Source organism: Mirounga angustirostris, unplaced genomic scaffold, assembly GCF_029215605.1.
Source record: "Mirounga angustirostris isolate CCGP_5_RB_7025 unplaced genomic scaffold, mMirAng1.0.hap1 SCAF_5, whole genome shotgun sequence".
NCBI lineage: Eukaryota > Metazoa > Chordata > Mammalia > Carnivora > Phocidae > Mirounga > Mirounga angustirostris.
This window is the reverse complement of record NW_026991713.1, coordinates 166,550,044-166,575,459: the sequence shown is the minus strand read 5'-3', so window position 1 is coordinate 166,575,459 and position 25,416 is coordinate 166,550,044. Positions and strand designations below refer to the sequence as shown.

The 25,416-nt window shown below is 47.9% G+C and overlaps 1 protein-coding gene across 2 annotated transcripts in view; it reads left to right on the top strand.

The window, feature by feature from the left end:
* The window catches only part of GALNT17 (polypeptide N-acetylgalactosaminyltransferase 17), a 446,740-nt gene that overhangs the window by 190,515 nt on the left and 230,809 nt on the right, over nucleotides 1-25,416 (top strand). Inside the window, exon 3 of one of the 2 annotated variants that reach the window (XM_045875477.2) lies at nucleotides 10,060-10,226. The exons of the other annotated variant lie outside the window; for it this stretch is intronic. Coding sequence (XP_045731433.2) covers nucleotides 10,060-10,226 — 167 coding nt within the window. The remainder of the gene's footprint in view (nucleotides 1-10,059; nucleotides 10,227-25,416) is intronic. 2 annotated transcript variants of the gene reach the window in all.

Here is a 25,416-nt window from a genome sequence, read left to right as displayed (position 1 = left end):
GAAGATAGACACGGGTAGGGGTTTGCCTGTGTCCCGACCTTGCACTACACCTTGGGACTGGCGTAGCCACCACTTGGCCAAGGAGAGGGGAGTCTCGTGGCTTTTCTAGCTAAAGACAATTAGCTTGTCTTTGGAAAAGCAACTCTTCGCGACTCAGAGAAAGAGACTTCCCAGGAAGCCGGGGAGGGAAAGAGAAGGCACACTTCGCCATCGAGCTGGTAGTTAATCAGCTCAGAGATCAAAAACAGCTTGGGGAATATTCCAAAGTAAATGTTTGTAGGAACTAGGCTAGCAGGGGAGGCCTCGAGCCTCATTGATCCCGCGGTGCTTGAAAACAGGGCGTGGGCCTGGTGGCACAGGGGTGTGCCCGGGGCAGGGCTGCAGACCGGCGACCACCCCTGCTGGCCCCCTCCCGCCAGGCTTCGCAGGAAGCCAACGAAAGGTATGAATTCTTGCCCCAGAAACACCAAATCCTCCTACAGCACAACGTCTTACATTCAATTTCGGGGGCTTTGCCTGGGGGCTCTGTGGACCCCAAGACGGGAAGCCATGCCAAGGACGGAGCAGGCTGCGTCTTGATTCATGAAAATTGCCCCAGGACCACTGATAGGCAGGACGCCCAGGAACTCAAATGCTGAAGTAGGCAGTTCGCTGAGACTGCTCTGTGCAGGAACTGAGCTAATGAGGTATGGTGCTCCTCCCCGGATGAAGTGCAAAGCTCAACTTGAGGAAATTAAACCACTCAGCAAAGTGTGCATTCTCCCTCATAATGAGAGGTCCAGCAGAGGGGCCTCATACGTCTCCGTTGCTCAGGCCCACATCTTGTTTTGCAAGGCTTGTTGTTGCTAAAAATGATATACCCCCCCTTGCCCTGGATTCCGGGAGAGGCTTGATGAGGAGAGCAGCAAGAAAGGGAATATCAGCCTGGTTGATGCACTTGACCCAAGCAGGCTTTTGGAATTTGAGTTCTGATTAGTAAATCAAAGGAGACAGCAGGCAGCTGAGTCCAGGATGGGATCTTTTTTAAGTGTTGAGGTGCCATCACTGATGTTATAATTCGGGAGCAGATAAGTGATGCCTTTGATCATAAAAAGCAGAGAGAAGAAATAGGGAAGGTAGGAGGCTTTGCATTTGTTCGTGCAGTAACCATTTCTCTGCCAGGGACTGTGCTGGGCTCTGTGGACACAAAATGAAGACCGCGCCCCCCGTCCCCCGGCTGCCCCGAAGAGAAGAGAGTGAAGGGTCTCAGGAGTGGGAGAAAGCAGCAGAGGGCGAGGCTTGACATCAGCCTGGGAGCCGGGGACGTGCCTGGAGCTGGGGCTGGACGGGGATGGGCGCGTTGGGCAGAAGGAAGGGCACTGTAGGCAGAGAGGAAAGAGTGTGAATTGAGAGAGGGCATTCCTGGTTCTGGGAAGTACAGTGGGTTTCAATAGATGGAGGAAGGGGGCAGACGAGATGAGGTTGGAGGGATGAGCTGGGGCAGAATTGGGTGCCAAGCACAGGCGTTTGAACCTGACTCTGAAAGCACTAGAGAGGCAAGGAAATCCCTAAAGAAGAGAGCCGTGATCCCATTTGCCTTTTAGGAAGATCACACCTGGCTGGCTCAGTGGGTGGAGCATGCAACTCTTGATCTCAGCGTTGTAAGTTCGAATCCCACGTTGGGTATGGAGATTACTGAAAATATAATATTGAGAAGAAAGAAAGAAGGAAGGAAGGAGATAGATCATGCAGGCAACATTGCAGTGTATAGAACGAGGTTGAGTTGCAGAGGGGCAGGCTGGACGAAGGACACCAGCTGGTGGCTTTTGGTGTCCTTCAGGAGGGAAGTGATGAGACTGGAGCTAGGGCGGTACAAATGGGGGGACAGGGGTGAGTGTCATAAAGAGATCCTAAAGATGGCAGAATCTTCAGGATCTGGTGACCAATTGGACGTGGTGAATGTGTCGTGATTCTAGCTTGACGCCTGCAAAGAGAGCGTGGGGTACCCTGCAATGCAGACAGGAAGGCATCGCAGAGCCAGTGGCAATTTTAGGCATGCTGAATTTGTGGGGCCTACGAGGCATCCAGGGGGAGGTGTCCCATGGGAAGTTGATGCTTGAGCGAAGGTCCAGGTGAATCATTCGGATTTGGAAGTTGCTGGCGTGACAGTGGGAGCCATAGATTTGGATGAGGTCACCCAGTTAGAGTCTATAAACAGATGGCGGCGGAGAAGGAGCCTTGAGGAATTTGAGGATTTGGAGGACTAGCAGAAAGGGCAACCCAGGAAACAGAACAGGTGGCCAGGGCAGATCACGTGGGAGAAAGAGGGGAGGCAGGGCTCAGGGGAACCCCGAATGTGCAGGCATCCCAGAGTAAATCGTGTTTATATAAGGAGAGAGGCAACAGTGTGAACTCCGGCAGAAATGATGCTCAACTAAGGTCAGGTTGGGAAGTTTCCCTCGATTCTGGCCACGTGGATGTCATTGGAAACTAACCAGAGCAGTTTTCGTGGACTAGGGTAACTTGAAGCCAAATGAGCGTATAGAGTGATGGGAGGTGGAGGACGGAGGCAAGGAGAAGAAAGACAGTAATTAAGGCTGTGGGAGGGGCCTTTTTTTATTTAAATGGGAGAGACCAGCCGTGTCTGACTTCCGGACTCTGCTTCCTTCCAGGGAGGATGGACAGACAGAGGGTGGGGTTCAGAGATCCAAAGGTTTGCAGGTGGCTGGCGGGACTAGGGAAGTGCTTCTCACATTTCCACCTGCAGAGGAACCACTGTGGAGCTTGATGGGGATTCTGGGTCATGGGTCTGCCTGATTGCCAGGTGATGCTGATGTTACAGGCCTGTGACCGCTTTCGGAAATTCCTGCTGGTGGCCTTGACTTCTTGTGTGGAGTCGGAGGTACCCTTCCCTGCCAGAAGGAGATTGGCCAGAGGAAAGTGGTAAAAGCAGAGAGCAGTAGGTGGGGTGTGGGCTCCTCTGAGGGCTCCGTGGAGACTGGAAACCTGGGATTTATCTTGTCATCAGCTGCAGATATGAGACTTCCTTTGTCTCTTTATCTATCTCTATTGTCTATATTTATGTTTATAGATTGATGTAGATAGACAGATACATAGGGAGAGAGAGGGAGAGCTAAAGAGAGATTTATTTAAAAGAATTTGGCATATGTAACTGTGGAGGCTGGCTGGCATGTCCAAGCTCTGCAAGGCTCACCTGCAGCTTGGAGACCCACAGAGGAATGGGATGTTGCAGCTAGAATCCAAAGGCGGTCTGCTGGTGGAATTCCCTCTTTCTTGGGGGTCCTCGATCATCTTTCTCTTAAAACCTTCAACTGATCGGATGAGGCCCACCCACATTATGGAGGGTAATCTACTTTAACCCAAGCCTACTGATCTAAATATTAATCTCATCTAAAAAAAAAAAAGTACTTTCGGGGCATCTGGAGGGCTCAGTCAGTCAAATGTCCGACTCTTGGTTTTCGGCTCAGGTCCTGATCTCATGGGTCATGAGATTGAACCCCGTGTCATGCTCCGTGCTCAGTGGGAGTCTACTTGGATATTCTCTCCCTCTGGCCCTTTCTCTGCTCACACGCCTCTCACTTTCTCTCTCTCTCTCTCTCAAATAAATAAATAAATAAATCTTTAAAAATAGTAAAATAAAAAACTACTTTCAGAAAAATCGAGAATAATGTTTGACCCAAATACCATGCCCTAGCCATGTTGACACATAAAATTAAGCATCACAGTCAGACTTGCTTGGGGGTCTGACTTCATAGTTTGAACCCACATCCACAGTGAGCCAGAGAGAGAAGGGAGCAGTTTGTCTCCTTGTTGGAGAAAGAGTGAAGTGGTTGTTGGTGTACCGCAGAAAGCATGTGGAACATTCCGAAGTTTTGTGTTGGTTGGCTTGTATAGTGTCAATGTTCATGGCCATTTCTGGGCTCAGGAGCGTGGGCATTTTTGCAATAGGGCTTCCAAGGAGGAGGCCCATTTCTTTCTTTTTTTTTTTTTTAAAGATTTTATTTATTTATTTGAGAGAGAGAGAATGAGAGACAGAGAGCATGAGAGGGAGGAGGGTCAGAGGGAGAAGCAGACTCCCCGCCGAGCAGGGAGCCCGATGCGGGACTCGATCCAGGGACTCCAGGATCATGACCTGAGCCGAAGGCAGTCGCTTAACCAACTGAGCCACCCAGGCGCCCGAGGAGGCCCATTTCTGTTTCCGATTGAGCATAACCCATGGCTTGGTTGGTATAGCTTGAGTTGGCACATGCGGGCCACTCTTTGGCCAAGCCTGCACCTATGGTGCTTGTGGGCTCATGGAATTCAGGCAGTGGCTAAGAGATGACTATGTGACACACTTGTTTTTCCTTCCTGATCACTTCTTTCTGGAACTGGACACCCCCATTTGGAAAATGAATCCCACTGCTAAGTGGCTGGGCCACTCCAGTGCTTTCTTAGGCATGGGGCCTCTTTGCCTCTCAGTTTGCGATGGTTGGGTGTACATGAAGTGGGTCTGCTGTGGGTTGGTGCAGTGTGGCTACCCAGGTCAGGGGAGAGGGTGTGCCCGTTCTGGAAGTGCAGGGGATGGTGGCACGGGGCTGGGAGGGGGGCGGCATTCCAGCTTAGCTCTCTTGCGTAAAGTACATTCCGAATTTGGAAGGGAGACACTCACGGACCCGGAGCCTCCATTTTGGAGTGGATCTGGTGTCGTGCAGATGTGACGGTGGTGGGCAGGCAGTCCCAGAAGGAGCCTTCCCCTCCCACCTCTGTCCACAGCCGTGGAAGGATTGGATGTGAAGATGTGTCTGCCCCCACACCTGCCACGTCCTCAAGAGTTTTCTCGTTGGAGCGTGGCTGCTCTTGGGGTCAAGGTGGTGTTTTCTGACTCAAACTACCTACTCTGTTTGACTCCGCACACTTCCTCCCTCTCATTTCACTCCATGCTGCTGGTGCGTGCTGTAAAGAACCCTTATTTGTGGACCTTTATGACCTCATGCGTGTTTTTGGTGTGCTTTGAAAATGAAAACGAATCGGCCTGGTAGGAATTTGGAGAGCCTGACATGAGTCTGTGGTTCCAGGACTTGGCTCTTCACTGCTCCATCTCTGAACAAGCTTAGATAGGTTTCTTCTGGAAGGCCCGCGAGGAGAACAAGAAAGGGACCCTAGTGCCTCTGTGCGCTCAGAAGTGCTCTCACTGACTGCCCTTCCCTCTGTTCTTGCCCATGCAAGTTTGATCCATTGATCCAGCTTTCAAGTTCATGGCTTCTCTTCCCTGTCCTCCTGATCCATCTCAGTCCACCTGTCACATCCTGTATAGGGACAGCCATTTGGCACTTAGCCTTGACTGCGTTGCATTACAAGCTGCCTTGTTATAAATGCTCAATGTGTTTTGGGTTTTTTTTTAAAGATTTTATTTTTTTGACAGAGAGAGACACAGCAAGAGAGGGAACACAAGCAGGGGGAGTGGGAGAGGGAGAAGCAGGCTTCCCACGGAGCAGGGAGCCCGATGCGGGGCTCGATCCCAGGACCCTGGGATCATGACCCAAGCCAAAGGCAGACGCTTAACGACTGAGCCACCCAGGCGCACCTGTTCAATGTGTTTTCGCTGCAAAACCCAGGACTCTTGGTTACCAGCAGCAGGATCAGAGCCTGGGCAGTGCTGGGTATTCTGTCCCCTCACTAGGGTGGGGCGACCCTGGGCTGAGACTGAGTGGCGTTGTTTCACCCAGAACCAGAGCTGATGGTGAGCAGCCAGGAAGGCTCTGCAGATTGGCCACATGGTGCCCATCCTGGTGAGCTGAGGGACTGGGAGAGATTGGGTAGGCCCTGGAAGGGGGGCCCTCACATGAGGGCTCCCACCCCCTGCTTTGGTCAGACAGGGGCATCTGGAAGAGCCTAAATATCAGATGATAACAGCTCACTTCCAGGCACCCTTGCTGCTTTTCAGGCTTGTGTGACTCAGAGCAAGTGACTTCACCTGTCTTGGCCCCCAGTTTCCTCATCAGTGAAATGGGGATGATAATACTGCCTATCTCCTAGGCGGGTTGCTGTGAGGATTAACGAGACAGAACAGTCCATAGAAGCTTCCAGAGGTTTCTGGCACATAGCCTGCACTGTGTAAATGTTGGTTGTCCTCGTCGTCGTCGTCATCGTCATCATCTGTAAGTTTCCTGGACCACATTGCATCTCAATTCTTTGATAGCAGTGGGGATGTTTGGGGGTCATCTTTTTGTTTCCAGCTTGGCAGACTGGGTCACAAATGTGACTTGGTACCTCTGATCTGTACCACATTGGGGTCATGTAAGTTGTCTCTGTCAAAGGGGGTCATGGGCAGGGGTCTGCCCATGACAGGCCATGGCCAGCTCTTTGGGCTTTGTTTTCTTCCTGCTGGAGGCCTGGCCCTTGACCTTCTTTCACATCAACTGTGATCCTCTCTAATGTGTCCTGAGGTGGCCGGTTCTCCCCATCTCTCCTCTCCTTACCCAGCATCCACGAAGGGAGATAGTGGGCACTTTTGGTAATAAGTGAAGTCAGTGCTCTGGGAGAGGGGGAAACCGTCGTCGCCATCGGGGAGCTACCAAGTTCAAGGAAGTAGCCCAGGCGTATGGGCAGGTGGACAGGCAGACATCAGGACAGATGTAAGGTGTCTGAGAGATCTCCTTTGGTTGGTTACTTGTCTCTGCTTTCTTTTCCCTATGAGATCAGCTTGGTAGAGACTGTTTCCCTGCCAGCCCTCTGAGGAGAGGACTGGGCTTACGTTCTTTGTCATCCCTTCATGTGTTGATTGAAAATTATCCAGACTTTAAGATAGTTTTCCGGGGCGCCTGGGTGGCTCAGATGGTTAAGCGTCTGCCTTCAGCTCAGGTCATGATCCCAGGGTCCTGGGATCGAGCCCCACATCGGGCTCCTGGCTCAGCCGGGAGTCTGCCTCTCCCTCTCCCTCTGCCTCTCCCACTGCTCATGCTCTCTCTCTCTCTGTATCTCTGTGTCTCAAATGAAGAAATAAAATCTTTAAAAAAAAAAAAAAAAGATAGTTTTCCTGCCTGCCATCTTCTTTCAGATAAGAGATTGTTTATTGCTTGCTGACCTGTTACTGAAGGGAAATCCATGATTTCTGGGACCCAGATCCGAGCCTGTGTTGCTAGAGGGAGAACACGACACCCAGCTATGGGTTGTGAAGTATGTTTGCAGTTTCTGTGGCATGCCATCTTTTGCTTATTCCCGGGTATCTTGCAAATCCAGACTCTATTCTTTATCCTTACCACCGCCCAGGCTCCTGGACAGGCCACAGTGAGAATTCAGTATCAGCTCCTAGAGGGCAGGAGCCGTATCTGTCCCCTTTCTCTGTGCACTGTCTCTGTATTTCTATGGCCTGTGAGCCTCTCTCCTTCTTTGCACTGTCCACCCTTAATCTTCCTTCCTGAGCTCATCTTCCGCTGTCGGGCACGGGGTGTCTGATTGGGAGCAACGTGTGCATCAGTCAGCGCCTACTCCTTAGTGCGTCAAAACTGCAGTGTCCATCTCTCCAGAATATTCTGCACATCTTCTCCATAGCCAGCAATAAGCCAGGCTCGGGGATTTTTTTTTTTTTTTTTTGCTTGAGGCGGTGTCTATCTCCCTAGACATTAAAGACCAAGGAAAGAGGGGCGCCTGGGTGGCTCAGTCGTTGGGTGTCTGCCTTTGGCTCAGGTCATGATCCCAGGGTCTTGGGATCGAGCCCCGCATTGGGCTCCCTGCTCGGCGGGAAGCCTGCTTCTCCCTCTCCCACTCCCACTCCCCCTGCTTGTGTTCCCTCTCTCGCTGTGTCTGTCTCTGTCAAATAAATAAATAAAATCTTTAAAAAAAAAAAAAAGAATGCTGATTTTCATAATAATGATTGTGTTCATCTTGTCTGCCCAGTGTGAAACCCTGAGGACATTGGGCACAGGAGAGGTGAATCGTAAGCTGGGCAAGGACAGAGATCCGGGTAGGCCAGGCCGGGAGGAGAACCCTGGGTGGGTCCTGCAGGAAGGGTCTGGGGTGAATGGAAACTCTGGAAGCCTAGCTCATGATGATGGGGAGTTTACAGAAGGGGACGATGGGAGCGCGGGGCGGCCAGGCCGACTTGGGTCTTCCCATGAGTTGGTACGTTGCATTTTTACGGGGCTCTCAAACGATCCTTATCGGGATCTTAGCCCGGCACCCAGCTAGGTGTGGTGTGGATTATTTTGACAGGTGTAGAGATGTTGAAATAGGAACAGTGTGCTCAGGGTGACACGTCCGGCGTGTGACAGGGCCCTTCTCATTTGTGAAATCCGCCCCTCTCTGATGTACTGCGTGGCCACCTTTACCCATGAAGGGGCAGGAGGGGGGTCTCCCCCCATTCCCCCGAGCCTCCCACATTTCCCACTTCACCCGGGGGAGGGGTTGCCTGCTCGGGTGGAGAGGCGTGACTCACACATGAGCTTCGATTGCATCATGGCCCGACTGCCTGTGGGTGGAGAAGGTCGCCACTGCCAAGCAATCTGGTCTTCTCGCTGCTTCTTTCCCAGCCAGAAGCTGTTCAAACCAAAGGGCCAAAGACACCAGGCCTAGGGATGAGCGCCCGGAATAGGTGGGTGTGTGCGGCGCGTGTGCTCACGTGGATGGGTCGGTCATTGGTAGCATCTGACCCCCTACCAGGCTCTGGATGGTTGATGGGGCTCCGAGGGACCTTCTGGGGCGCCCCCCTCCCTCGGATCACCACGTGGTAAATGAGAGAATTCCTGCCGACTGGCCGGGAGCCCGTCAGTAACCATCCTAATCTCCCTGGCAGCCCCCAGAAGTGAATTTACGGCGACGTGGTAAAAATGAGGCTCCATGATCCATGGGTCCCTGGACAGCCTCCTCCGGGAGACACAAATGTATATTGTAACAAAACTTTATTTTCTTCCGAAAATTGCCTGCATGATCAATATGGCCCGACATAGCCCAAGCTGTTCCGCATAAAAAAACAAGCCGCTCTTCTGGCTCCTTCTTCAGCGCTGTCCCCCTCTCACTCCATTCCTTCATCTGGTTTCCTTTGTTTTCTCCTCTAACGTGCGTGCTATGTATTGTTCAGGTTCACTCAAGGAGGGGGAGAACGTATGGAAATGCCTTAGCTCGCCCTTCCGTTCTCCTTGGTTTCTGCTCGGTATTTCTAACGAGGCTCAGCGCAGCATGGACGCAAATTTGCTAGTGCTCTCGGGACAGAGTGCGGTGCTCCTTTGACTGAGCCATGCAGAGCATGTGCTCTTACATGACCGGGAGCTCTCCACCCCGGTGTCCAGCCTCCGTGAAAAGAGCTCTTCTCTTTCCCTCCATGTTTCAGGGCTGGGAGAGTTGCTACGAGGGAGGTCCTCGGAGACAGGCAGTCCCATCTCCTGCCCCCCCTCCGCCCACTGCAAGGAGATTCTAGGAAGAGTTGGGGTGCAAGAAGAATCGGGCTGTCTCAGGCAGCATGCTCCTATGCAGGCGGAAGACCCGCTTCCTTGATTATGATTATTTACATGTGCATTTTATGACCTAGAATGCAGGCTCCACCAGAGCAGGGTCTCCAGTAGATGTCTCCGTTTGGGTTCCCCAGAAGCAGACCCTGAGACAAAGATTTGAGTGCATCGGTTGATTGGGAAGGTGGAGAGAACACCGCTAGGGGCGTGGGGAAGTAGGACTTAGAAGGGAAGGCATCCCCCAAAGGGTGTGGGTGACGAAGCCTAATCCCACTGGGGGACTCTGGGGGCCGGTGTAAACCACCCCCTCAGAGTCACCTGCTCCAGGGGTGAGCGAGCTGGGGTATTGATGCATCAACTCCTGGCAGATGGTGGCAGGGGCATTGCTTAGATGTCAGCAAAGCAGGTTTCAGGCAATGAGATGTGGGCACCTGGAGTGGGAAGTCGGGCAGGTGGGCACCGAAGTGGGACCAGGTACATTTGGGAGAATCAGGGCTGGATCCCTTAACAATCTCCTTCTTAGGGTTTAGCCAAGAGGGGCCAAGAGGGAACCAGTGATTCACACCTTGGGAGGACATGTCCATGCATCCGTCCCCAGTGTCCGTGCCTTCCTCCTTCCTCTCTCTCCCTGCAGGTGCAAGGAGCTGAAGTACGCCAAGGAGCTGCCCCAGATCTCCATCATATTTATCTTTGTGAACGAGGCCCTGTCGGTGATCCTGCGGTCAGTCCACAGCGCTGTCAACCACACGCCAACACACCTGCTCAAGGAGATCATCCTGGTGGACGACAACAGTGACGAAGGTAAGGGGTGGCCCAGCTGTTCTGGAGAGGAACTTGGCACGTGCACAACGTCAGCAGGGGGGAAACACCGCTCGCGTTGTGACGTGAGCCCACGTGTCTTTGTCTCCTGTCCCTGGGGCATCCTGCAGGGTGCGGGGTGTTTTGAGGAAGACATCGGGGCGAACGCTGGTTCATTAGACCACAAGTCCTAGAGGGCCCTTAAGAATGACTGGCCGCACATCTAGACTCAGTTTCCCTCTCTGTATGACCTCAAGTCGATGACACTGAAATGCTGAATTCCTCCATGCTCCCCGCCACCAACCCCACTGCCGTCGTCCCACGATGGAACCGTATCTGAAGTTCCCTCTGGGCTCCTGTGCCCAAAATGACCATAGGTGGAAACGAGCAGTGTCCACAGGCCTTCCAGGGTTCAGCTCTGTTAGGAATGATGGCTCAATGAAAAAATCTCAAGCAAGCAAGTGTTGGGCAGCAATAACAAAAGTCCTCTGAGGTCCTTGGAGACAAGTCAGGGGGAGGGCTGGTGTCCAGGTGGGGGTGCTGGGGGGATTGGTCTTGCTAATTGTGCCTTGGTGTTGGCTCTTAGCCTCCAAAATTCACTGTGCTCACTGCAGGGAGAAAGCCCCACAGGCAGATGGCATGAAAGAAGGCCAGCCAGTGTGCGTGCTCTAGGCCAAGGAGGCTTATCTTCTGAGCCACGGAAGGATTAGGGACAGGTTAAGCCCCTTGCTGTCAGGGTGCTGAGTAGAGAAGGATTTACCCATGTGTGTTCCCGGGTCAGGAGAGGGTGAAGAAGCGGGAGGACCATGCCGCAGGTCCTGAGTGAACCCTGGTTGCCTTCGGGAGCTCTGGGCTGAGCCTGTCACGTGTCAGTGGCCCAGGTGCTGAAGTCCGCCTGGCCCTTCTGAGCTGGCTGGCCCTTACCCCAGGGCTCTGGGCCACCTGGGCCCAGCAAGACGCCAGTCAGGGTAGACCCCCTGCACTGGGGCCTCCAGATTCTTTTTTTTTTTTTTTTTAAAGATTTTATTTATTTATTTGAGAGAGAGAATGAGAGACAGAGAGCACGAGAGGGAAAAGGGTCAGAGGGAGAAGCAGACTCCCTGCCGAGCAGGAAGCCCGATGCGGGACTCGATCCCGGGACTCCAGGATCATGACCTGAGCCGAAGGCAGTTGCTTAACCAACTGAGCCACCCAGGCACCCGGGCCTCCAGATTCTGAGGGCGGATGGGTCATCTGTTGTATTTGTCACATCCTTATTTTTCTCTTTTTACCTTTGGCCATTTCATTATCTGTTGATCCTTCTCAAACTGACATTGATAGTCTCCTGGTGAGAACACGGCTCATTCCGTTCCCCGAAGCTGCGAGGTTGTCTGGTCAGGTCTGTCTCCTTGACGTGGCTCGCAGAGCCCCTCCCTGCAGCCTCCCTGTGTGCTCACCATGGAGCTCTTGCTTCAGCAAAGGGAATCCCTGATCCTGTGTCCTCCGTTTGCTGGCTAGAGTCCATGCACTTGTTCCCTAGGTGTCCCCTCTGTGTCACCTTTTCCCAGAATCCTTCACTGCCATCCTAAGGCCCTTGCTCTGTGCTCCCTCAGCTTCTGAAGCACGTAGCAGGTGATACCTCTGCTTCTGGCACAATTGACCTCTCCGCTCTGGGCAGGACTTGGTTTCCCAGGGCCTGGCTGGTAGCCGGGCCTCGCTGAGCCTCACCCAGCCTAGGAGTGAGTGATGAAGAAGAACAGGGCTGGCACGGGCCAGTGGGGGCCAGCGGCATGGCTGGAGGCTGGGCAGAGAAGAGCTAGCAAACCCAGAGATGAGAGCGGGGGATCTCTTCTGGACCGAACTGGGGTGAGGACTCACTGCCCGTGGGGCTCCCTCCCCTGAGGACATCTTGGCAGAGCTCAGTGACGGAGGAAGAAATGGAAGTCCAAGCCAGTCCCAACCAGAACACAAGCTGTGGGGGTCTCTGGTGGGTGTCTTAGTTTGGGCTCCCCCAGAAGCAGCCCCTAAGACGAAAGATTTGAGTGTGTTAGTTGATCTGCGAGGGGGAGAGAACACCTCTAGGAGCATAGGGAAAGTAGAGCCAGGAAGGGAAGGCATCCCCCAAAGGGCGTGGTGTGCAGATTGCCCCTGGGGCTGACAGAGCTTCACCCCACGGGGCGCATTCTGGGAATGGAGGGAGTGTAAAGCCCTCTCCTCCTCTGGGTCAGCCTGCTCCGGCGGAAGGGAACTGGGGTATTTACGCACCTTCAGTTTTCCCATCGGCACCTCCTGGAGCCCCCCTCCCCCCGAGGAAATTCTGTTTCAGGAGGTCTGGAGTAGGGCTGAGAATTTGCATTTCTCATAAATTCCCAGGTAGTGCTGATACTGTGGAGACAGCCCACTGAGAACCACTGAGTTAAGTGCTTATTTCCGTGGTTCACATTTCAGGTGGAAATGAAGCTGTTTAATGGGTAAGAAAAAGGGCGGGGCAGGTATTTGGTCCAGTCTGACCATAGAGTTAATTCCCATTCATCCTCTGTCCCTTCCCTCCCCCCGCCCCCCGCCAAAATACCCAGTGGACTATATTTACACAGTTTTCCTCTTTTCCTTCCTTGGATCTAGCCTGTGTATTTTCTCCAGGCCAGAAGTGCCTTGTCTTTAACTGGAAAAGAAACTTAAGATTTTTTTCTCTGTTGAGATTTTCTTTGTGACTAGTATTACCGAGTTTTGTAAATGTTCTATATACACTTGAAAAGACTCCCACGCACTATAATCATGGAACTGAATTCCTGCCAGACATCCATTTTGTGTATTTAGATGACTCTGAGTTTATTTTCTTACATCTTTTTGATGATGGTGTTTTAAAATCTCCTCTGACAATGACTATTCCTTCCCGCATTCCTAATAACGTTGGATTTCTGTATTTTGTTGTCAGTTTCTTTGGCAACTATAGATTTGTATCTGCGTGGCTTCATTATTAATGGTGGTTGTCACTATTATGTAATGCTCCCTTTATCTTAAAAGCATATTTTTTTTCTTGCTTTGAATTTTGTTCATCTAACTTTAATATTGTTATCCCTGCTTACTTTCTGTTTGAGTGTGATTAAACCATTTTTTTCCAGCCTTAACTATATTTTCTGATCTCAAAAGTAATGCATGCTTTTTGTAGGAAAATTGAATATATCAAAAAGGACTTATAATGGAAAATACAAACACTGCACAGACTAACTGAAGGCAAATGCTCATTCCCCCACGTTCTCCCCTTCTTTTTTAATGCAGAGGTTACATAGTTAAAATCCTGTAGTAAACACAAGTTAATGTTCTTCTTGTTTTCTTCCCTGAACTGTGAAACATAACATTCATCTTTATATTAAGAAACATCTGGGGCACCCAGGTGGCTCAGTCAGTTGAGCATCTGGCTCTTGGTTTTGGCTCAGGTCATGATCTCATGGGTTGTGGAATTAAGCCCTGTGTCTGGCTCTGTGCTTAAAGGGGAACCTGCTTGAAAAATTCTCTCCATCTGCCCCTCCCCCTCCTGTCGCTCTCTAAAATAAATGAATGAACCTAAATAAATAAATAAGATCTGCAAACATCGTTTTCATGAGGGTAGAGTGGTCCATTCTCAGGCTGATCTAGACTGGCTCAGGTGATAACTGTAATTCCTCACTTCTATGTTATCACACATATTAAAGAAAAATGAGATTTTTTCAGGAAAAGAAAAAGAAAGAAAAAAAGAGAAAGAAAAGAAAGGAAGGAAGGAAAAAAAAAAAAAACCTTGGGCTCAGGGAATGTGTGAATAAATGTGAATAAAATCCAGATGACTCTGGATCTGTGTGCATAGGCAAATCAGCATCTTTCCCTTGTTAGTTTTTTTTTTTTTTTTTTAATGATTTCTTTCATTCAGCTTCAATGTTGACTTTGGCGTAAGTTAAGCCCAAGTAAGATACAATGCTCTGTGCTCATGTACATTAAACTGAAATCACTCAGGCAAACTTTGCCAGTGATCACTGCTCACCCGATCCAGTGGGCACTTCCCTGCTCCACTCTGGCCACATCTGACATTGTTGGTGGCTTCCTTCCTGGCACTTTTCTCCTCCTGAGGCCCCAGCACCACTGTCTTCTCCACCTGGACTCCTTGCTTCCAGTGGAATCACTCATGCTTCTCATCATCAGGACACAGTGGGCACTTTCTCCCGTGTGCACATTCTGAATTATCTCCAAATCCATCCTTCTGGTGCAAGGTAACTCAACCTCTCCCTTGAGCCCCAAACCTGTGTCTTCTGTGTCCTCAGTGGCCCAGGGTCCCTCTGAACCATAAACTTAGTCTGTCCAATGACTAGCTTATCATTCTCCTCTCGGCCTTGGACACCTGCTTCTCGTTCTTTATCTCCTGTGTCAGTGAAGGGCTTTACCTCTTCTCTGTGTTCTCATCACCAAAGACTGGAAGGCTTTTCATTTTCTCTCTGTTCCATTTCTCAGCATCCACTTCGTTCCTCTTGAGCGTGATCCTGTCTGGCCATATCCTGAGTCTCCGGTCTTTGTTTAGGTACTTGGTGTTCTTTGCCTTGATCTTTATTTGAGGGTTCGAGGGGGAGGGGATTCGGGTCCATGGAATTATATCGATCATAATTCTCAACATACCCCATCGTGGTCATCCTTTATCATTTCCCCTTACTTTTAATGGAGATCTAATTTGCATAACGTAGAATACATCATTATGAAGTGTATACCGTTCAGTGGTTTTCATTATATCCATGGTGTTTTGCAATTATAACCACTAATTCCAGAATATTTTCATTCCCCCCAAAGAGATCCTGAACCTGTTAGCCATCTCTCCCAGTTCCTTGGGCAACCAGCAAGATACTTTCCGTCTCTATGAATTTGCCTTTTCTGGACATTTAAGATCAATGAAATCTACAGTATGTGGCCTTTTGTGTCTGGCTTCTTTCACTTAACATAATGTTTTCCAGTTCATCCATGTTGTAGCATAGATCATTACTTCATTCCTTTTAGTGGCTCAGTAATATTCTGTTGTGTGGATCTAGCACATTTTATTTATCCATTCATCAGTTGATGGATATCTGGGTTGTTCCTGCTTTTTGGTTATTAGGAATAGTACCACTGTGAACATTTGTGATAAGTTGTGTGGACATGTTTTGAGTTCTCTTGGATGTATACCTAGGAGTAAAATCACCAGGTCATGTGATAAATCCATGGTTCATTTTTTTGAGAAATCATCAGACTGTTTTCCACAACCACAACGTTTTTCACAGTGGCTGCACCATTTTTTGTTCCTGCCAGCAACGTATGAAAGTTCCAATTTCTCCACAGGCTTAACAACATTTGTTATTTTCCTTTAAAAAAAAAATTATGGCCACCGTAGTGTGTGTGAGGTGATAGCTTGTGGTTTGATTTGCATTTCCCTAATGACTCATTATTTTGAGCATCTTTTCACGTGCTCATTTGCCATTAATCTATCTTTGGAGAAACGTCTATTCAGAGCTTTTGCCCATTTTTAAAATGGGCTGTCTTTTTAGTGTTGAATTGTAATTGCTTATGTCGCCTGGGTATATGCTCTTATCAAATATATTCTGTAAGTATTTTTTGCAAATGTATTTGCAGATATTGTCTTCCATTCTGTGGGTTGTCTTTTCTCTTTCTTGATAGTGTCCTTTGATGCACAAACATTTTTAATTTTCATGAAGTCCGGTTTATTTTTGAGTGTAGGAGCTTTTGGTGTCATATCTAAGAAACCGTTGCCTAATTCGAGGTCACAAAGATTTACATCTATATTCTCTTCTAAGTGTCCTGTAGTTTTAGCTCTTACATGTAGCTCTATATCCATTGTGAATTGTTTGTATATGGTTTGAGGTAGGGGTCTGAATTAATTTTTTTTCCATGAGGATACGCAATTGTCCCAGTACCATTTGTTGGAGAGACTGTTCTTTCCCCATCGAATGGTCATGGCATCCTTGTCAAAAATAAACTGCCTTGTAAATGTGAGTGTTTGTTTTTGGACTTTATATCCTGTGTCATTGATCTATGTGTCTATCCTGGTGCTAGTATTGCCCTGTCTTGATAACTCTTCCTTTGTAGTAAGTTTTAAAATCAGGAAGGGAGTCTTCCAGACTTCTTCTTTTTCAAGATTGTTTTGTCCATTTTGGGTCCCACGTGTTGACATACGAATTTTAGGACCAGTTTGTCCATTTCTGCAAAAAGGCAGTTGGAATTTTGTCAGGTTTTGCATTGAAGCTATAGGTCAATTTGAGGGGTATTGTCATCTTAGCAATATTAACACTGCCAATCCGTGACATGGAGTGTCTCTGTTTATTTAGATCTTCTTTAATCTCTTTCAACAGTGTTTTGTAGGTTTCGACGTACAAGACTTGCCTTCTTTGGTGAAATTTATTCCTAGATATTTTATTATTTTCGATGCTGTTGTAAGTAGAATCGTTTTCTTAATTTCATTTTTGGAATACTCATTGCTCACGTATGGAAATGCAACTGGTTTTTGTATATCAATGTTGTGTTCTTCTATGTTGCTAAACTTATTTATTAGCTCTGATTGTGTGTGTGTGTGTGTGTGTATTCTTTAGAGCTTTCTATCTGGAATATCATGTCATCTTCAAATAGTGACAACTTTATTCTCACTTTCCAATCTGGATGCCTTTTATTTATTTTCCTTGCTTAGTTTTCCCGGGTCCTTTATTTTTAGAAATGTACTTTTTACCAAATGCCTGATATCCCGTTATGCCTAGAACAAGAGCATTGACCCATGTGCTATCCTAATTGTTTACAATAGGCTCTTCGGGAGATGGCAGCTGAGTCATGAGTGAGCTCAGGAAAACACAGGGCTCACCCCAGTGGGGACATCTGGCAGGCTATCGTGTGGACCAGGGCTGGGTATAAGGCGAAAATCTGGACAGAAGGAATGGCTGCTCTGTGTTTTCTGCCTGTGACCTCATCAAGGTGCACTGCTTACTCTTAGGCGGAAGTCGAAGCAGACCATGTCTGAGGGACGAAATGAATGTCCTCAGCTGATCCAAGCAGCAGGCATGGAGAGAGAGGGCGCAAACTCTGTCAGCCTGTGGCCAGAATATCCAATTATAGGGGAGAATGGGGACAATCTCTCCTCGTTCAGATTATCATTTCACTTATTAGAGCAGCAAAGATGATAAAGATTAAGAAGAGTCCGTGTCAGTGAGGATGCAGGGAAAAGAGACTCTCATGTACTTCTCACAGGACAGAACCACATGTCTGGAGAACAATTTATCAATTCATATTAAAAGTTCTTGTCTCATTCAGACAACCTATCCTCAGTTTAAAAATGAGGTACGCTTACAGGAGGGAGAGTAATGGCAGCTCTCCATGTACCTGTCTCAAGTCTCACTGCTCTGCTGTGGACAGTCGGCCGCAATGGCTGTATGTCATTGTCACCTGGGATCCCTCCTCACCATCCTCCTGGGGACCTCCTTTGCCCCCTCTCCTATGCTAAACTCCACGCTTTTCTCTTGTCTTGGTTTCCGTGCTTATTTTGGTGAAACACAACAGAAGCGTCATTAAGAAAGACCACAAGGAAGATAAACTCTTTCAGGATCATCCAAGGCTGAAGAAAGCTTTATCCTAATTTTCCGTGTGACTGATGGCCTGGTTGAGATAGATATCACCTTCTTTCAGAATTTCAATGCTTTTGCTTCATTATCTTTTTTCAGTGTTTTTTAAAAGAACAAAGGCATTCCGAATTCTGATCCTTTGTGTGTGTGTTTTCTTTCTGGGAGCTGGTGGAATCAACATTTTGTCCCCAGAGTTTTGAAATTAAGAATGATAAGCCTTGGTGTGGGTCAGTTTTCATCCACTGGGCTGGACATTTAGTGGCTCAAGCTGGAATCGAATATCTATCAGTTTTCGGAAAATTTCTTGAAATATTTCATTGCTAATTCCTCCCCATTTTTCTCGGTTCTCTATTTCAGCATCTCCCGTTATTCCGTCTTTTTCCCCATTATTCTATCATTAAGCCTCTTGGGCGGAACCTTTAATTTTCTTATCTCTTCTCTGCTCTCTTAGCTTTCCTTATATTTTTGCTCTGCTTTGTTTGCTCTCTTCAATTTTATCTTCCTTCCCTTCTATTCAGTTTTTTATCTCTGCTATCATGATTTTACTTCCAAGCGCTCATTTTTATTCTCTGAGAGTTCCTTTTTATAGCATATTGTTCTTATTTAATAGAGGCAATATGTTTTCTTATCCCCTGGAGGATATTAATAATATTTTGTCTTTTGTTTTTCGATTTTTCTCCCTGCACGGTCTATTTCCACACGTTGCTATTTTGCTCTTTGCTGTTTGGTTTCTGTCTCCCACATCAGAGGCCTCCCCCATCGTGATCCCCGCTGGTTTTGACAGCAGAGGGGTCGCGTGGGCTGGAGCACGGGGTGGGGGTGGGGGTCTGGTGATCGGTTGCCTTTCGAATTGCCTTCCCTCTGGTCCTCCTCATTTCTGTTTCTGCATTTTACCCCCAGTTCAAGAGGTATCTGGTGCTCTTGCCTTCTCTGTCCCTCGAGGTATAAATTGAGTTGGTTCTCAGTGTTTCCCATGGTTACCTTGGGGTCAGCTGCCACATGGCTGTGAGCTTTCTACTCCTTTCCAGCTTCCCCAATATTGTGCTTTGTGTCTCCTCTTGTGTTTTCTCTGACCTTGGAATAGACCTATGTATGGGTCTCTTTTATTTCATTTTTTAAAAATCCCTTTACTATAGTTTTCAGTGGCTTTGAGTAGGGAAGGGTGTCAGATTAATGAGTTAAATTCATCTTCTTATCCTGAAAATTCCACATTAATTTTTAAGAACTTTTAATACGAATTAATAAATTGCTTTCCAGATAACGTGGTTCTGTTGCATGAGAGGGATACGAGAGAGTCTTTTTCTCTGCATCCTCCCCAACACTGACTCTGATTTACCTTTTTCATCTTTACTGTTCTGATGAGTGAAAAGTGACATACTTTTAAATCCACATTTTTTTTTTAAATCTTTTTGGAGTTTTTTCGTATGTTTAACTGTCTTTATTTTTGTAGAGATTTGCCAGTTGATGACCCCACGTTCTGTTCCCCCCTGGAGTATTTATCTTTGCCTTACTGATTCGTAAGAACTTTGTATATGTGAAATAAATTCCTTTCACATTCATCTTACAGGTATTTCTCCCAACTTGTGCTTTTGACTTTAACGTGTTTATTGTATTTTTTGACAACTATTTTACATTTTTGTATAGTCAAATCCGTCAGTCTTTTTTTTTCTTTTAGTGATGTCCTGAGAAAGTTATTCATCATCCCTAGATGATGTGATGTCCTGAGAAAGTTATTCATCATCCCTAGATGACACAAATATTCATGCATATTTTCATACAGGTAAATCTTTTTTTTTTTTTTTTTTTTCAAAATCAATTCCGAACGGGTTAAATATTTTTGTGTTCAGGTATAAGAGGTTCAGCACAGAGACCCTTGTCTCAAAGTATGCTTATCTCAACTTCTTTAATAATCTATCCTCAGGGCACCTAGGTGGCTCAGTCGTTAGGCGTCTGCCTTCGGCTCAGGTCATGATCCCAGGGTCCTGGGATCGAGCCCCACGTCGGGTTCCCTGCTCAGTGGGAAGCCTGCTTCTCTCTCTCCCACTTCCCCTGCTTGTGTTCCCTCTCTCGCTGTCTCTCTCTCTCTCTGTCAAAATAAAATCTTTAAAAAAAAAGAATCTATCCTTATTTACCACTGATTTGACATTTCCTATTTTCATATGCTAAAATATTCTAGATTTGGAAACATGACAGCTGAATCGCATGAGGACTGATCGGGTTTTGGAGGAGGGAGGAGTCATAGAGGGTCCTGGCTCTGGTGACGGGGGGGTATTGGCGCCGCTCATTAAGAAGGGGAGTATGTGGGTATTTACCCCAAAGATACAAAAGTAGGGATCCAAAGGGGTACGTGCACCCCAATGTTTATAGCAGCAATGTCCACAATAGCCAAACTGTGGAAAGAGCCAAGATGTCCATCGACAGATGAATGGATAAAGAAGATGTGGTATATATATACAATGGAATATTATGCAGCCATCAAAAGGAATGAGATCTTGCCATTTGCAACGACGTGGATGGAACTGGAGGGTATTATGTTGAGTGAAATAAGTCAATCAGAGAAAGACATGTATCATATGATCTCACTGATATGAGGAATTCTTAATTGCAGGAAACAAACTGAGGGTTGCTGGAGTGGGGGGTGGGGTGGGAGGGATGGGCTGACTGGGTGATAGACACTGGGGAGGGTATGTGCTCTGGTAAGTGCTGTGAATTGTGCAAGACTGTTGAATCTCAGATCTCTACCTCTGAAACAAATAATGCAATATATGATAAGAAAAAAGAAGAAGAAGAAGGTAGCAGGAGAGGAAGAATGAAGCAGGGGAAATTGGAGGGTAGACGAACCATGAGAGACGGCGGACTCTGAAAAACAAACTGAGGGTTCTAGAGGGGAGGAGGTGGGAGGATGGGTTAGCCTGGTAATGGGTATTGAGGAGGGCACATTCTGCATGGAGCACTGGGTGTTATGCTCAAACAATGAATCATGGAACACTTCATCTGAAACTAATGATGTAATGTATGGGGATTAACATAAGAATAAAAAAAAAGGGGGGGAGTATGACAGAAGTAGCAGGTGTTGGAAGGAGACTGAGTTCACTTATTTGGATATGCCGAGTCCAAATTCCCGTGGAAGTTTAGTATGCCTTCAAACCTCAGGTGAGGGGTAATTGCAGCCATCAAGATAATATTAATGGCTTGAAATAATATTAAACTAAAATAATATTAAAATAACAATAGAGGCTTCTTTATTTCTACAATCGTAATCCTTAATACTTTTTTAAATAGGTCTTTTTTTTAAAGCATTTTTTAAAAAGACTTTATTCCACCTGAGACACAGAGATACAGAGAGAGAGAGAGAGAGAGAGAGTATGAGCAGGGTAGAGGCAGAGGGAGAGGGAGAAGCAGGCTCCCCGCTGAGCTAGGAGCCTGTTGCTGGGCTCGATCCCAGCACCCCAGGATCATGACCCGAGCCGAAGGCAGACGCTTAACCATCTGAGCCACCCAGGCGTCCCTAAATAGGTCTTATCTATAGTTTTCAACTACTACCTTCTTTGTTCTTAGGCAATAGTGGTGGAGGAAAAAGTAGAATCAAATCCTGTGTGGTGTTGGCCAAGGCCCTTACCTTTTCTGATCTTGAGTACATTGGGGATAACAGTGGCTTTTGTGCAGGGTTTAAATTGTGAAGTTTAGAAGTAATACTTGCAAAAGCCCACAGCACAAGTCCTAGCAGTATAATAAAGGATGTTCTTTTTATTTATTTATTTATTTATTTATTTATTTATTTATTTATTTAAAGATTTTTATTTATTTATTCATGAGAGACAGAGAGAGAGAGAGAGAGGCAGAGGGAGAAGCAGGCTCCCAAGGAGCAGGGAGCCCGATGCGGGACTCGATCCCAGGACTCTGGGATCATGACCTGAGCCGAAGGCAGACGCTCAACCATCTGAGCCACCCAGGCGCCCAAGGATGTTCTCATTGAGTGTGCTCACGGTATTATTTGACTTGCTAGCTCCAGATCATTCTTTAACACTCTACTTCTCTGTCACCTCCCCTGGAGAGCCTCCCTGGATTTCCCAGCTGTGGCAGGGTTGGGGGCCCTTCGCCTCTGCTCCCCGGGCACCAGTGTGGAGTTTGGCACAACACTTGGCCTGCTGCGTTGCCTTTGTGTACTTGCCCATCTCTGGACTAAGGGTCCCTTTAGGGCAAGAACCGTAGCTCCTTCTTGCTGCATTCCCAGCACCCCGCGCACTGCTGAGTTACATTGATTGCTGACTATGTTCATTTAAATTGCACGTGTGCAATTTTTTTTTTCCTACTTCATCCCAGGCCTTTTTGTACTTGGTCTCGTTGTACATATTTGGGCTTCAGTGCTATAGCTCTTTTGGTTGAGATCTCAAAAAGCACCGACCTCCGGTAATCAGCATTTGAGTCTCTTGGTGCTCAGGACAGCCGTATACCTGCTCACTGGTACTTCCCTGCGGGGCCAAGCACCCCCGACCAGGCTCTTCTCTCGGCTGGTGCATTCAGAGGTTGAAAGCAGGATGGCTCAAGTTAGAAGACTTCTTTGAGTGGGAGGTCATACATACCCTCTGGTCTTCCAGAAGGGATTTGGGAGATGGCACCCGGCATTGTTTGCTTTTCTTCTTGGTTTATAATTGCAGGGCTGGGAGAAGTCCTGTGTTTCTGGAAGATAACATTTTTCCAGTGTTGTCGAGGCTCTGACTCAAGTAGCCAGGAGACACCTTGTTATCACGTAGCTCCATGCTGGCCCAGGCTTCCTTATTGGAACATCACCTGCCTTTCCCACAGCCTGCAGAGAGCCTTCCTAATCGGGGACAATACTTGTTTTTGTCCCCATCCAGATCGCTGCAGTGTGACCGCATGGGCTCTGTGGGTCTGTAATCACAACCGGGTTGTGTATTTACATTTCTCCTTGTGTATTTTTAGGCCATGAGGAGGAAAGATTAAGAAAGAGAGTGTATACTTTTACAGAGGCGACATTGGGAGAACCCCAGTGAAATCTTGATAGGCTAACTGACTTTGAAACACAATGATGAAAAAAAAATGCAATAATGACAACAGAAGCACCTTGCTATTTTGAAATAATTTTCAATTCATAAGAAGTTGCAAAAATGGACAAAAGTCTGATGTGTCTTCACTCCGTTCCTCCCAGTGGCTATCATCTTGCAAAACTCTAGTCCATGATCATGACTGGGACATTGACTTTGGTATCGTCCACAGACCTTGCTCTGATTTGACCAGTTGAATGTGCATGTGTGTGTGTGTGTGTGTAGGTGGTTCTGTACAGTTTTAGCACATGTATACATTCCTGTAACCAGCACAATTAAGGTACAGAACTGAGCCAACGCCCCAAAGCTCCCCCATGCTCTCCTTCAATACCCACACCCCACTCCCACCCCCATCCCTGACCCCTGACAACCACTGCTCTCTTCTCCGTCCTATAATTTTGTTATTTCCAGAACGTTCTCTAGATTGAATCATACAGTATCTAATCTTTTTACACTCAGCATGGGTCCCTTGAGATCGGTCCGAGTTGCTGTGTGTACAGAGTTCGTTCCTTTTGATTTCCGCACAGAGTTCCATGATATAGCTTCATCACAGTCTGTTTCCCCCTTGGCCCGTGGAAGGACATTTGGGTTGTTTCATTTGGGGTTTTACCAATAAAGTTGCTATCAACATTTGCGTATAGATGTTTGTGTGAAAATAAATGTTCATCTCTGTGGGATAAATGGCCAAGAACGCAATTGTGGGGTCTTATGATACATGCATGTTCAAATAAGCCTTTTTGGTCATTCTTTCCAGTTGTGTGATATTCCCTCTTTAAAAAGTTAAATGAACTTTTAATCCTCAAACCCAGCCTCCAGTGGAAGAAAAGTTTCTGTTTTAACCTTGGTGACCATGACTAGGGCACCAAAAGGAATGGTTGCATTCTACAAGAGCCAGAAGTTATCCAGAATGTTTGTTGAAAGTTTTGCCTCGTGGTCAGACTTAGGGTTCACATTGATGGGAACCAACAAAAATGCTGGAGGGTCTGACCCAACCCCAGGACAAGAGTGAGGCTGAGCCAGGGGAGAGTCAGACCTAGGCATTCAAAGGAGTTTGTGAATCACAGGCCATCTCCAGTTCTCCAGGCCACCTGGAGGGAAATACGGCTTGGGAGATGGCTCAAAGCTGTGTTATAATCCCAGCTTCCACCATTGGAGAGGGACAGGTCCATCTCTCCAGGGGAATCCTAGGGAAGGAAATGGTGCTTTAGTACACATCAGATGCCCTTCCTTGGACCTGCCAACAGTGTCTAGGAGGGCAGGGTCATGCACAGAACCACCCAGTAACCATGAGGAAAGCTCCAGAAAGGGAGGGGGCTGGGTGGACAGGCACACCGTGGACAACATCTCAGGGGATCGTACTTAAGGTTCCTACAAGTTGGGGAAATAAATGAGGTCTCGTGGTACTTGAGTTGGTCCTTGAGAGGGATTTGGGACATAGGGAAGTGGGAGGAAGCAACAGTAGGAAGAAGTATCCAAACAGAGGCAGGGAAGCTTGGGGTACCCAAAGGGAAGCGTACAGATGAGATTTGATGTGTAAGAATTGATGATGGACTGGAGTTTCAGAGAGAGAGAATCTCAGGTATGAAGAGCCTTACTGAGCCACAGGATTAGGAGGGATAGCATGCACAGGTGGGTCTTTGGCATCCTCCAACAATGCTGTGCAGCCTCAGAACAAGAGGGATGCCCAGGCTGCTTGAACAGCCCAGCCCAGGGTTGGGATCAACAAGCATGGAGTTGAGATAGACGGAGCGGTAGAGCAAGGAAGCCCAGGGGATGTTTGAAATAGTGGTCAGGAAGGCCACCCAAGGCCATTTTTACCTTTGTTCCTCAAAGAGCAGTGTTCAAGGTTGACCTTATTTTATTGGGGAAGAAAATGGGCTGGGTACTTGACATGAGTGTCTATTGATCACATTAGCTGCGAGCTTTGGGCGGCTTGCCCTTTGACCTGAGGCTATGCTACGGGGTCTGGAAAGGCCTGTAACCAAGACCATCACCCGACCTAGAGCGAACCCTTTACTTACTCTCGCCCTTAGGGCAAGATGGCTGCCTTCAGAGTCATGAGGGGTAGGTCCTGACTGATTTCACCCATTTCCTACTTTTCTTACAAGGGAGGACAGTCAACTGCTTGACCTCAAGGGAGTCTACTAGGAAATCCCCCCCTTGTAGGATGTCTGGGAATGCTGGAGGGGTTGGGACAAAGGCAGAGTGGATGTCCCGCGGCAGCTAAAGACCCAGGTGTGTCTCTGCCTCCCCAGGTGGCCCCAGGCCCGATGTAAGTGCACCCAAGTGCACCTGGCCCTGGGGCACCCTCTCCTCTTCTTCTTTTTTTTTTTTTTTAAGATTTTATTTATTTATTTGAGAGAGAGAGAATGAGAGACAGATAGCAAGAGAGGGAAGAGGGTCAGAGGGAGAAGCAGACCCCCCGCCGAGCAGGGAGCCCGATGCGGGACTCGATCCTGGGACTCCAGGATCATGACCTGAGCTGAAGGCAGTCGCTTAACCAACTGAGCCACCCAGGCACCCAGGGGCACCCTC